We start from the raw sequence: 14515 nt of genomic DNA on the forward strand, positions 1-14515 counted from the left end.
GGTTTAAATTTGTTGGAAAGACATTATAATCACGTCACGCTATTCAGAAATATGTACAGATTCTTGTCGATTATTGTCCTGAACTCGAGTCCGCACTGGGACAATAATCTTGAAGGGAGGAATGCTTCAGAACCTCGTAAATTCGTTTTTTTTTACCATTGGTTGGAATCATGGAGAAAATAGTAGATGGTTGCTTTTTACAACTTATCTATCTGAGGCTGTTATTAGAGGAGGAAAATAATATGAAAACCATAAGATAAATTTTGCCCCCCTCCCCTGATTGATAACCTGGCTGCGCCAATACTATCGTACGTTTCAAATTAGATTTGAACGAGTATTGCTTTCTAGAATCCCGTAATGCGTCTGTTTTCCAGCGGAAAAAGGGAAGATGGTGCCTTCAGATATCTGTCGTATACTAAACACGATACGACAGATTTCTCATCAGGCGCCAATTTCCCCTTCTTAACGCGTTACGCGATTCTAGAAAGCGATATTCGTTCCAGCTGATCGAAGGTATGTCCCAAGAAAATAATATCGATGAAATCGGTGGTTTCTTGCCCTGACAAACAAATCCAACTTAAAAAGCGACGTTTCCTGAACAACTATTATGCTTTTATCGCGTTTTCAATATTTCTTCGGCCGTAGTTGCCCAACCACCACGAAAGAAGTCGGATTAGCGTCGGAAAAAAACAATAACGCGCGTATCGTCGCTTTCGTCTCGCGAGCCACATCGGCGAAAACGTCTTTTTTCGTCTCCGTAAAAAAACGGAACGTCTAGCTCCGTTTTATAAACGCGCTTTAGAAACCACGATCTCCGAGAAGGCGTCGAAATCGCGTTCGATCGACCGCGACACCTGACGCAATCCCCAAGTGAAAGGTCAATTTCAAGCCGTGTCGCCTTAAACAAGAAACAGTTTAATTACGTTCAACAATCGAGCGTACAGCTTAAAACACTAAATAACGGTGGTCGTTTTTTTTTTTTATTCGAGCCCCTAATTAGTCCTACTCTCGTTCCCCCTCCACGCAAGAACGCTGATTAACGAGCGTTCAGTTCTAAGGAATTCTAAAAAGCATTTGCATCGAGCAGCGGATGGGACCAAGTCGAACGCGTTCCAAAAAACTGTCCTTCGATGGAATAACCTAAAAAACTTAGACTGCTCCCCTAATAAGAATAAACTAAGAAAAAACGCTGAAATACTAAATCCTCAACTGATTAGCATAAAGTGTAAATAAGACGTTGTTTGTAGGACAGTGTTTATTTCTCCCTTCTTTTGCACCATCAGTCTGATAATATACATCCGAGTCATTATTTACAGAAAATTCGTCTCCCTGTTTGCAACATCAGCCTAATAGTTTCCACATCCCTGCGCTTACAAGATACAGTTTTTTCAAAGAATTGAGCTCCAATAATTCTGAATAAGTCGGAACACCGTCAGGATATTGGCTGCGTTCAGAAGACACAATCGTTGCGCAACTGTTGAGTGATTTCACTAGATTCGACTCTGAACGCTACACCCTATTGAGTGAGCGGTAGCAAATCTAGTGAAATCACTCAACGGTTGCGTCTTCTGAACGCAGCCATTGCTAATGTACTCGGTCCCATCAGAACCACCCGAAACTAACGGATCTTACAATCTATCGGACCACACGGTCTTGTCGAACTCCTGCTCCTGTTCGGAAGTGTCGAGCATGTACGCTGGAAGGGTGAACCCCAACACCTTATCGAACACAGGCCTGGTTTCGGACACGTATTCGTACGGTTCCACTTCCTTAGATTCCTCCTTGGAGTTTTGTGCCGGTTTATCTCGTCTGACTTGAACGTCCTCGCTGGCGGAAGCGTCCGAGTCCAGAGCAAAGTCATCCACGCGTTTATCAATGATAGGCGACCTGGTGACCTTTTTGCCAGGTTCAGGTTCCTCTTTCGACTCATTCTCTTCCGACTTCTCAGGGTCTGACTCAGATGTAACGAACGCACACTCCTCCTGTCGGAAGCCTTTCTCGTCTACGCACTCGTAGCAAGTCATCTTGTCCCTCATCAGTTTCTTGCATTTCGATCGATCCTCCTTCTGGAAATCTTGCAGGTACTTCTGGATCTCTGCCTTCTGTTTGAACGCGTCGTAGAAACGATCGTCTACTTTCGACGGGGATTTGGTGGTTGGTTCCTCTTTTGATTCGGATTTTGTCTCGCTGCTCGACGGGAATTCTCGATATGGCCGCTTGGCGTCGCTGTCGGCGCTGTGGGCCCGTTTAGTTTCGCCGTAAGACTGCTTGGCGTCGCTGTCGGCACTGTAGCGTCCCTTATCTGGCGAGAAACTGTAAGAAGGTTCACGTGTCTCCTTCTTCTCAGACCCATCGTAGGACCTGTCTTCCGCCTTCGTCGGGCCTCCAAACGATCTCGACTTGCTGTACGCGAAGTTCTTCTCGTTCGGCTGGTACTTGTACGAGCACTGCTCCGAGTTACTTCCTGTCTTCGGGTCCGTACACACCTTACAGGTCATGGAATCCTTCTGGACCTCCTTGCACTTGCTCGGCTCGATTGTTTCTGCGATTCTCTCCGACTCAGATTTGGACCTATCGTAGCCAGAAGGCTCTTCGGTTGATTTCGAGTCTCCTGAATCGGCTTGCCGGTAGCTAGATCTGGGTCCTTTGTCCTTGAAATAACTGGACCCAGAAGGTTTTTCGTAGAAGCTTTCAGGAAATGAATAATCTCTACTGTAACCCTCAGGCCTTGACTTCTCGGTGTAGTCAGAGTAACCTGGACTGCCCTTGGAGGAACTTTTAGGCTGGCTGTTTCCGAAACTCTTGGACCTGCTGTACTTGTAAACCTTATCGTCCGGCTGATAGGCGTACGAACACTTCTCGGAATTGGTCCCGGTTTCAGGGTCCTTGCAAACGGTGCAGGTCTTCGAGTCCTTTTCTACTTTCTTGCAGTTGCTGGACTCTTTAGCTTCCTCGTGATGCTTCTCTGGCTCTTCTTTCTCTGAGCTCGAAATCTCCCTGACAGGCTTGCTTTCCTCGGAGTACTCTCTATCCGATTTCCTAGTGTCTTCCTTCTCTTTGTCACTGCGCTCTGGGTTCTTGAACAAGGTGGACTTGCTGTAAGCGTATTTCTTCTCTGTGGGTCGGCTGACGTAGGAGCATTGCTCGTACTTGCCGTTGCTCTTCTTGTCCCTGCAGACCATGCAGACCATGGTGTCCTTCACAACCTTCTCACACTCCTCGTCCTTCTTCCTGTACTCTGCTGGAACCTCATCAGTGGCGTCTGAGAAGAGCTTCTCACTGAACCTGTAAGGATTGTCGCGGTTTTTGTAGTCGCTATTCTCGAAGCTTGCCAACGCTTCGTCCGAGTTCGAACGTCTGCTTCTGAAGACTGAAGGCATCGTCGCGACCTCTTCGACATTACTGGACTCGGCCAGCGGCTGAGAGACGTAAGAGCATTGCTCGTAGGTGGCGCCGTTCTTCGGGTTCCTGCATTTGTAGCAGACCAGACTGTCCTTCGCGTTCTTACCTTTGAACGATCGCTTGGTCTTGGTCTCCTGACAGTACGGCACTCCAGATTTCAGCACGATGTCTTTGTACTTCTGGGAGTCCTTCTCGGTGATCGTGTAAAACGGCGACACCACTTTCTTGAAGCTCTTGTCTTCCCTTGGTTCTTTCTTGATGGACGGCGAGAACCACTCTTTGGGTGACTCATAGGAGGTGCTACCGAAGTCTGGGTGTCGTTTCTTCAGATGAGAGAAACTGGAGTAGGATGGCAAACGTTCGGAGGACGCGAACTCGAGGTGATCATCGTGCCCAGTCCAGGAATGATCGTGGTCTGGGAAGGAGTCGTAGAGGCCCTGGTGGAACGCCGCGTGCGATGAGATGAAGATGGTCGCTAGTGTGAGGCATACCTGTAATTCAAAACGAACATTCTACTTGAAAATATTGCTTGCTTAGGTTTTTGTATCCATGGAAGTTTCTGAACTCTAGACCCTAGAACTCTATTTTTTTCTTAACTTCAATATGTTTCACATAGATGATTCACTACGTTTGATTAGCTACTAAGTTCTGGGTAGCCAAAGGCATCAACCACAGATGATAGAAGGCAATAATCGCCATGACTGATCATTACTACAGTATTCACAGAGGAAGTTTAATGTTTCACATAGATGATTCACTACTTTTGATTAGCTACTAGGTTCTGGGTAGCCAAAGGCACAAACCACAGATGACAAAAGGCAATAATCGCCCCAAATTATCATTACTACAATATTCACAGAGGAAGTTTAATGTCTAGAAGATTTCAATAGATCGTTAAAATATGGTGAAACTTGTTACCAGATATCGTTCGCAAGGACGATCGATTTTACGAGACGCCATGCTTGATCCGTCGATCGAGGTAGGGTTAGCACGTTTCCGGTTCCGGTCCGGCGAGCCACATCACTTTCCCATGAAATGATCTCGGCACGGCGCGGGAAGGCTTTATATTGACTTAGCGATCGGATAGGAACGTCAGCCCCACCTTCGTGGACAGGAACGCAAGCGGTCCGAATCCAGTGAGCAATCGTCCAGCAGAGAGATTCGAATCAGGGAGCGTAAAAGTGTGCCTGTAATGGCTGATACAAACCGTAATTTTTGCCTCGTTAGGTGCAAAAAGGGTAACGGTCGCTGCAGGAACGACGATCTTGGCACAAAGAAACGATATTTCTTGCAAGCCAACAATGACAGCCCATACGCAGACACCCGAAAACCGATTGAAAGTTCTTTTGCTTTCGACTTGTCTCGTGTTTTTCCCTGTTTCAATTAAAAGTTTATGTAATTGGTCCCAACAGTGCTACTGATTCGGTAGATCTTACGACAAAATTAGAAAAGTCTTTTTAATCGTTATTGTGACTTTTTTTCGATGATCCGTTAGGGGACATCGTATCGGGATATCGGTTGGTTGCGGTCGCGTTTTGCGGTCCAGCCAAATTGGACGGAAGGGCGATTCAGTTGAGGTTTGACGCCGCGACAAAACGTTACGAATCGAAACGACACAGACGAACGATCGCTAACTGCTCACTTTCATTTATGCAACGCCGTTACCGCGATCGGACGAAAAACGTAGGCATGGCCGGGCTCAAATGAGGCGTCGTTACGAAGAAAGCGATTTTACTTGGTAAGAAACCGAGTATTGTTTCTTTAGTTTTGGAATAATCAAGGAGATTGGATTTGAAAATTCCATTTTGAATCGACAACTTCGTCTGATTTGGAAGTGTTGCTTTTAAATTAGTATTTATACATGCACTACCGGCCAAAAGTATGGGATCAGGGTTCATGATTAATGGAACAGTAACTCATTATTTTCTAACAAAGAATTCAAATTGAAATAAAATAAATTGTAACATAAAAGTTGAACATAACTATTAAATCAATCTAGCTCTCTACTTTTATGATCGAGAGTATTCCACAGCGATTATTGTATTTTAATATACATGAAAAATAAAAAAAGGAAATATTTCATCCATGCCAGGTGAAGAAACGATTTCAGAAATATTCGATTTTTTAATTGATAATTACATACACGATCAGTTTCGTAATAACCCGAGGACACGGGTGGCGGTTCGTTACAAACCGATCCGATTTACAATTGTTTCCGGGACTCAGGAGAGGCGTGAAGAATCGGCAGAAAACGAGCGATCGATATTGTGTGTTGCGAAAGAGTGAAAGACACTGGCCGTTTTAAATTATAGCTATACAAAATTTATTTGCACTCTCGTTACTCTGCAGTGATGTTTATTAACAATTTCGGTCATCTATCTTTCTTGTATTGATTTTCGATGTTGTTGTTTTGTAAATTGTTATTCCTTGAACGGAAAATTACGCGGGTAAACGGAGATGTGAGACACTCGAGGAGGATTCGTTGTTTTTTCGAAGAACGCGTTGGTTGGCGCCGGTTTCAGCTGCAATTTGGACGACATCTTCTGTAGTATTGCTTTCTCGTGGTCAGTGTTTTTCGCTTTCTTCTTGTCGGTTCCTTTCTTTTTCGGGGACTCAGATTTCTTTCGATAGTAGAGAACTTCTCCGGCCAATGTGATCATTGCCAAGGCGAGTCCAAAAAGCGTCGCGATGAAAACTCCACCTGAAGATTGGTGCAAGTTTTTAGATAAGCGCGAAAACATGTAGCTTTATCGACAATTTCTATAATTATTAATATTATATTTTGCAATCTGAAATTAATTCTAATCTACTGTTACGCTAATATTAATCGTCATCGGTCTTCATTTAATCATGAATATCTCCTTCGATGTAAATACTAGGGAGCATCGATGTTTTTTGTCCACTTAGGAGTATTGGATGTTATAAATGAGACAAATAATCAATAAAGATGTTATTTGGTGTGTTGATAAGTAATCTATTATATTTTGCCAAATTGAACGTTCCAATATTTGTTTTTCAATATCTTCCGCCATTTTGGAAGAAGAAAAAGGCTGGACAATGTTTTGAATTTAAACTCCGTTTATCGAAGAAAATTGTGGATTACTAATTCGTATAAATTATAATTATCAATGGCAATAGTGTTATTCGGTATCTTACCCAAACTTTCTAGGGTTATTCCCTCGTTGTCATCGGAATCCAGACACTGTGCTTTCAGCGACTGGTTCCAGTATTTGGAGGTTAGTGACTCGAAGTACCTATCCTTCTGCAGATCGAGGATTCTAAAATGAATCGATCAAAGTGAACAAAACTATAAACCAGGTTATATAAAATATTGCATAATATATGCACATAAATTTAGGATTCAATTAACCATATGTTAATAAACACTTATTCAATGTCATCTCTTTCCTGCGTAATAGTAGTTATATTTCAAACGAAATTAATTTATTTGATTTTACTCATTTGTTAACATTCACATAACTATTAAATCGCGAAAAAGTGCAATCGCCTGGGTACCTCCTGCTTATTTCCTCCTGCAGATGGCTTCCCTGTTGCACGGCGATTGCATAAGGCTGTTCGGCGAACACATCGCCAACTTCCGTCAGATTGCAGTTCCTAGTTACCTCATACTTGATCTCCGACGAGTCGTGGATGAAAGCGAACTCGGACATCTCGCTTTCTATCACCTGGAGCCAAAAATGAACATTTCGGTAATTTTTCAAACGCGACCGATCGTATCAAAATCGACTTCCCCACCTTTCGAAAACCTTCCTCGGAACTCTTCACCGGGCCGACCTGCGTGATCGCTTGGAGAATATGACCGTATTGCTCCTTTATAGGGTAATCCCACACACGATACTCGACCTGGTCGCTGGTGCTGTTCAACGTGATCTCTTTCCATACGCTGCAAACAATATATAGGGTGTTTCATCGATTACGATCATCATCGAATATCAGCGATGAGCAATCCACGATTTTCAGACATTATTTGTCCTATCAACTTCAATTAGCAGAAGTGGCAAAAGTCAAGTGACAGCTACGGCGAATCACGAAGTTTTAAATTGATAAATTGGATTTTTTTAAGCCTTTAATTTCAGTGGTTTCTATGGATGTGTTCTGCGGATTTTTACGCAAAATGGTATTTTCTAAAGAAATTTATACGGAGAAGAGTCAATGTAGGAATTCGTTTCTTTTTTTAAGTATCATATTAGGTTCGGAATAAACTAGAAAACTGATTGGATCTGATGAATGTTTTATTTGTTACACAATTGTAATGATCAAAAATGTATGTATCGTTCAAAAAGTGAATGTAACTCTTGTTTCGATCGTTTTTTCATGTCTATGTGAAAAATACCTATATGTATATTACTATGACTACTATCTACTATTACTAGTAGACTAATAATCTACATTTTGCTTAATTCCATATTCACTTCTGAGAAAATGAAATGTTTATTTTCTCTAAATATATTGTCTATGGTGCTTCAATACCATATGCTATTTTTAGCAAATTGTAGGTCAAGGATATTTTTGACATGTAAATTGTGCAGTGGGTTGGAGAGTGCACTGAAACGATGTATCTACTCACGTGTACAGCTTGTCCACCAGCGATTGCACGGGTGTCTGCATAAAAAATAATGAAATTACGAACAAATTCTATATTCTTAAAGAACAATTATTGGGTGTCTAAAGAAGTAATAGCCGTCGAATTCAACGTGCTACTATGGTTTTATTTTATTTTATCCACAGAGAATTCAACTTTTGCTAGAAAAAACGATAAAAATTACAAAAAACAAGGGGAACCATTTCGACTAACAGATTTAGGAACGTAGGATTTTTTTTAAATTAGACTTATTCTACTTAAAAGGAAACGGGTAGTTTGATTACGTGTCTTTGATTGATCGAAGAAGTAATTTTTGGGGAAAGTAGATTTTCTTTGGAGGAGAAATGGGAACGAACCTGCATTCGTTCGACGGTGAGAAAGGCAGCCAAGTTCGCCGTGAATGTGGCCAGCATCAGGACGACGAACAGCCAATAAGCAGCGACGAGGGTCCTGCTGGACAGAGCTTTGGGAGCTTCGCCTCCGCCTTGGGGCGTGAAAGAGGTCAGGGCGAACCAGAAGCTCTCCTTCAACGTGAAGTCCCTTAAAGAATCAAAGAACCTCGTCAAATATTACCGATTATTATTTTGAACTCTCAATAACAAGATCCTAATTCACTAGAATAGCTATTATTCAGAGGGATTCATAAAATGGTACTTTGTAAAGAAGTGTAAATAAGAGTATGAAGTTTTATTGTTATAAGTGAGAATACTAGATTATGAGAAAGAAATTAGGATGATTGTGTTATTCTCACCGACAAGGATATGGATAAAGGCGTTTGTTGTTCCTGGCGCTGTACGGAGAGTACTTGTCGAGTACCCAAATCATGACCCCTGTCAAGGTCAACGCTCCTACTATGCTCAGCCAGACTTCGACTTTGAGAACAGTCATGAATTTGAAGAGGGACGGCTTACGGACGGGTTTTCTTATCACTTGTGAGGAAAAATTGTGTAAATAATTGTAGAAATTTTATTCCTAATAGAATTATTAATTTTAGTGTGATTATAAATTTCGGTACATTATTATGTGTACCAATAAGTCGTCCACTATTTTCTGTGAAACGCGGTATTTGTTTTGAAATAATTCATATAGCTATCCTATTTTAACAATATTCGCCATTTGTTCCAATCATCCTCCAACATTTTGGCTAAACAGGAGATTGGAATGATATTCTGTATCTAAAATGTGCTGTTACTATATTGGTACACGTAAATACAAAAGAAAATATTTCTTACCGATCAATATACCAGACTGCTCGAAATAAGGAGCGACGAAATCGATGATTTCCTCGCGTTCTGAAGTCATTGTCAATGCAGCGACCACGATGTCAGTTTCCTGTAACAAGAAGCATTTTATTTCCTGTAAAATAACATGGTGGGTCGTCTACAATTCTTAATTTATATTTTTGTGTCTTGGATATATTGGTTGCTTTGGAATACTGAGAGTCTTTATGCACGGCAATGCAGACGGTTGCTAACTCGTAGGGGCAGCATAACATACATTAATTAAATAAAATACATCATAATACGACTCTGATTTCGAGGTCTTAACATTTTTTCATAATTTTACTATAACAAAACGGAAATTGAGCAGGTATTTCAAAGACGAAATGGACTTAAAGAAACGGAAGAAAATTTTTTCTACCTTTTATCATTAAATATTTTGATATTTCTTCGTTTAAAAATAAATGAACAATGTTTGTTGAATATTCAAACACTTTACTTAAATTTAATGAAAACTGAGCACTCACCCCCTTTGCAAGATCCCCGATCAGGCCGTCCCACTGTCCATTAGGCAATTTCTTCCCAAACTGTCGGTCTTCCGGTATAATGAGGTCGTAATCGAATTGCATTTCTTTGGACAGCTTTTCTATGAAGTCTATGCAATAGCCTTCCCACATCTCCTTTCCATTTTCATCCTTCATGATTTGCTCGGTTGCTGGGTCTATTTTGGGAATGGTCCACGGGACTGACTGATACAATTTTAAAATTCATGTCAATGAGTGCCTCACAGTTATATATTTCTATTTAATTATATTAAATAATGTAAAGATTGATCGATTACAGGAGCGGTTCCGATTCGAAAGTATCTTCTTGCAGGCTCTATCTTCCTGCCCTCTGCTTCTTTAATCTTAGCACGCTTGGTCCAGGTAGCGAGTGGTTCCAAGAACCCATTTTTCAGGGTCTCCAGCTCGATTTCCGCTTTGTAGGTGATCACTCCTTTATCCGACCAGTACTCGAAGGTGTCGTTGCCTCCCAGCCTCTGGCTCCGTAAAATGTTTAAATTTAGTAGAAATGATAGTTCCAACTTCAGATCTCATATTTAACTTGATCACGTGTCAGACTCACCGCTATCAGATTTTTATTGAACGCCTCGGAAGTAATGTTTGAAGCGGTTTCAGAGGCGTTTGTCGGATTGAAGTAGTAGGAGAATATCTGCGCAAACACAAAAGTAAAATATTTCAATGAACTAATTATACTAAGAGAAATGAATATAAAACGTAACAAATTTTAATATTAGCAATGGAATGCAAGAGGTTTTAATCCTTTAACGTATAGTGTGACGTATTTTTTTAAATAAATTGGTACGATATCGATATTTTCGTATCAGTCTCATAATTTTAAAATAACGATTTAAGTGCCTGGACGTTAAAGGGTTAAATACTTGAACTTCAGGTGGGCAGGTGCAGGACGGTTCTCCAATCAGTCGGCAACAAACTTCTGTCCGCATTGACAGAACAGTGATGGAAACGTTCAGCTTGATGTCGCCGTTGATGTATTTCGACTCCTTGTAATTGTTATCTGTGAACACCAACTTCCAGATTCCATCCCTCTTGACCAATCCTCCCTGCACAGCCTGCGAAGTATTACGGAACCATTATAAAAATCGTAATTCTTTCCAAAACATTCAGATTTAAGGGGTTAGTGGCATAATATAACATCATAGGAACTGCTCAAAGTTCGTCTAGGGCCCTTGACATTTAAACCCAAATTGGCTTTCAATTAGTTTCCCTGTAAACAGCCCTAATCGGACCGAATTGGGCCTGTTTAAATTAATATTCTTACTGCACCCATTAGTTACTGATCCTTTCCAAATCACTAGGCTAACAATAGAAACGGTCAAAATAAATTTGTCTCCATTTATCTATCTTTTTACCCAGAATTTACATTTTAATTATTTGGATTCTACTCTCAGGTTAACCAATCGCACAAATGGAGAACTTTGAGAATTTCCTGAACCATTTACCGTTCTGAAAAGTTCCTCCATTTTTGATGTGCTGGCGTAAATTGCGTAATAGGATGGCGACGGCCTCATGCTCCGTATCTTCGACACGGTTTTCTCCGTGAATTCATCGATCACGACCAGTCTGATGATCGAATTACCGATCAAATAGTAAAGACTCTGATTCAATTCTGAAAGAATCGTGTACTTTAGCAAGTATTTATGAGAAAGGTCAAGGAGAATCGAATAACTAGCTACCCCTTTCGTCCTCGAAGATCAGACCCACGTCTGTTGCGTTCTTCATCATCAGAAGATCATCGATCGCCTGCACGTACGAGTTCACCTTGCTGTCACCACGTTTGTAGATGATTCCGTTCTCGTCGGCCACGGTTCGAAGCTTGTCCCAGCCGGTCCATGTCATGTCAAGGATTATACTGATTCCCTTAAATAAGGCAGCACATACTGCAAGGTGATTTTAACGACAGGAGAATAAGAACGAGTATCGGAAGGAGAATTAATAAAATATTTTTATCGATAATCTAGACAAGGTCGTGTCTCGAATTTTTTCCTGAAATTCTTAGAAGGTTGCGATGTTCCAAGTATCATGAAATCCTGCACTCATTTGTTTATAAATTTTGAAGCACAACGGAATTAACTGTATTATCAAGTCGATGTTTTTAGTATTAGATTCGTGGAAAATGAATGATCGATCATCGTTAATGTTTCTAGCGATATAATTTTATGTAATTTATACATGTGAAGCGAAATGTCATTATACGGAGATCTTTATCGCACTAAAAGTATGTTTGTGTAATGGCAACATCGATATATTCAAACAGCTGTTTATTTCACGCCCACCTAATAAAATTGGAGTAAATTAGAGTTCATTTCCAATAAAGATCTGATATTGTACTTTGTGTTGACGATTGTATGCTATGCACATCTGTTAAATTAGTATCTTCTAAGCAATATTGATTAGTATACGTGAAATCCATTAAGCTAGGTATACAGTGTTGTCCTAACGTACTACATATTTTAATATTTTACAGTTTTATTAATACTGCAATATCAATGATTTTGCAGATCGCTATGCACTTCTAATGGAATCAGCAATTCACGAAGTCTACGCGGACACGTCTTAAGCTGCCTCTACACTATGTAGCAAAACAGTGTTATACAACAAATTGTTGTATAACCTTGAGACACAACAAGACTATACCTTTCAGACAAGTCTGTAACAAGTTTGTATAATATTTCGCGTCTCATTATTAATAATGGCGTCACACTAGATGGATAACATATAATTTGTTATATAAAACGACAAATGTTATGTAACATCACGTTACATAACATTTTTCTTTCCGTTTTTCTAACAAGTTTTATAACATTGCTACATAACATGTTATGTTACATAGTGTAGACGCAGCTTTACTTTATCATTGATAAAAATGTTAACTACGTTTACTAAAAAGAACTATATTATCGTAGCTTCCTTAACCTTTCTCATAACTGGCGAAAATGTTTCCACGATCGACGGTGACTGTTGATATGTGCACCGTGATCACGTCGTCGCCGAAATTCTTCTCTGCCTCGGGCACAGCTTCGTTCAGAACGCTCAGAATCGACATGTCTGGTTCCTCGATTACTATCACTGTACCCAGAAATGAATAATTACATTTGCACATTAACTCGACCATCCTTGAAACTCAGAAAAGTTAAAACGGAAAATAGAAGATATTCAATGTTTCGAAAATGTGGAATTCAAATCCAACAAATTTAAAATAATCTAGAACCACAAATTTATTCTCATACACAGTACTAATTACATTTTTTATTATTGCTAACTGCAGTCGAAATTACAATTCAGTGAAGGCATCTTAAAAAAAACCATCATTCCTGTTGTCATAAAAATGGAACTATGCAGTTTGTGTTGATACTGAAAGTACAAAGGAGATTCTATCACTATTTATGTTTATGACTATTGATAAAAGACGATACAAAATTTGTTTAAAACACTTCTTTGTATCTTCCGTAGATTTCAAAGCTAGGAATAGAGGGTTGAAACTTGAAACCTTGAGGGGAAATTAAAAAGTTTTTGAAACATTTATAACTATTTAGGTTCATACTACGTCAATATTCTTATATATTTTCTGACAGAGGCTTCAATTATCATGTGACACGCGACCGCGTGACCGTTCATTATTGCATTGTTACACGCGCATTTGTTTGGTACAGATTGTATCTAATCTTGTGCTAATTATCTACACACTGCGCATCTCCAATAACCGTAAGAAAATGCACATTAATTATAAATAATATTACCGACCCTAATTACAGTGTCTCCCTGTTCATTACCTTCGATTATCATCGATAAAATTCATTTTCGTGTCAAGGACCAGACGGTAATCGGTGCAGGAGATTGGGTAAGTATCAGTCAGACATTTTGTCTGAATAATTGAATAATAGTATGGTTACTTTTCATATTGGGAACGAATGAAGCTTTCATGCGAGCCAATCAATGTTTAAAGTGTACAATCGATGAATATAATTCCCTTTACCTCGGAGATACAATTCTCTAGAAATGTCAAGTAATTCTTTGTATTATACATTTGAAACTACTCTAATCTACACCACCAGAGAAGCACAAAATTACAAAGCTATGAAACCGCTGCATTCTATGTAGATCCAATTATACTTCTCAATAAGAATACCTCGAAATTATCAATTATATATAAGCATTGGCAACAAATTCGTCAAGTTTCGTGGCTACCCCATTAACGATGTGCCCTAAATTGCCAGAAATGGAAGTTACGGAGGCGTCAGAGCAGCAATTTCAAGACGGTACCAAATTTAAGAAAAAAACTAAGAAACCACTGCGTTCCATGGATACTTAATCATATTCTCCAATACTTGCATACCAAAACTATAACTCCAAATTATCAATCGTACACAGGCATTTTCTCCAAGTTCGTTAAGCTGCCCCATTAACACTGTGCGCCAAGCGAAAGATTCAGAACTGGAAAAGTTCTGGGAGCATTAAAACAACGATTCGAAGCTGGTACCAAGAACTTACGCATGGTCATGGGCGTTTGACAGAAGGAAGATCCGAGGAGCGTGGCGAGAAGCAGGAGACCAGCGGACGGCAGCGTCGACATAGCGGAGAACCGAGTCGGTGCCGGATGAACGAGCAACAGCAGTTTGTGTCCCGCGGAAACCGAGCCACGGGGAGAACCAGGAGGACGAACTGGTCGACGGGGACGACGACGCCTGCGCCGGATGTTACACGTCGGC

General features: G+C 40.3%; 2 protein-coding genes across 2 annotated transcripts; both read right to left on the reverse strand.

Annotated features, from left to right (window-relative positions):
- Positions 1–1628: 1628 nt before the first annotated feature.
- Positions 1629–4101, reverse strand: LOC107185275. The gene is made up of 2 exons (XM_015572934.1): positions 4045–4101; positions 1629–3893 (listed from the first exon to the last, which is right to left on the reverse strand). Exons 1-2 carry the CDS (start codon positions 4099–4101, stop codon positions 1629–1631), a joined length of 2322 nt encoding a protein of 773 aa, XP_015428420.1.
- A 1711-nt stretch (positions 4102–5812) lies between these two features.
- Positions 5813–12921, reverse strand: LOC107185276 (glutamate receptor ionotropic, kainate 2-like). The gene is made up of 15 exons (XM_015572935.1): positions 12723–12921; positions 11483–11686; positions 11249–11415; positions 10654–10858; positions 10351–10511; positions 10067–10264; positions 9753–9974; positions 9238–9337; positions 8757–8934; positions 8290–8545; positions 7991–8025; positions 7159–7306; positions 6919–7088; positions 6559–6680; positions 5813–6103 (listed from the first exon to the last, which is right to left on the reverse strand). The coding sequence occupies exons 1-15, from the start codon at positions 12919–12921 to the stop codon at positions 5823–5825; spliced, it is 2646 nt and encodes an 881-aa protein (XP_015428421.1). The 3' UTR covers positions 5813–5822.
- Positions 12922–14515: the final 1594 nt, after the last annotated feature.

Source organism: Dufourea novaeangliae, unplaced genomic scaffold (assembly GCF_001272555.1).
Source record: "Dufourea novaeangliae isolate 0120121106 unplaced genomic scaffold, ASM127255v1 scaffold60, whole genome shotgun sequence".
Taxonomy (NCBI): Eukaryota; Metazoa; Arthropoda; class Insecta; order Hymenoptera; family Halictidae; genus Dufourea; species Dufourea novaeangliae.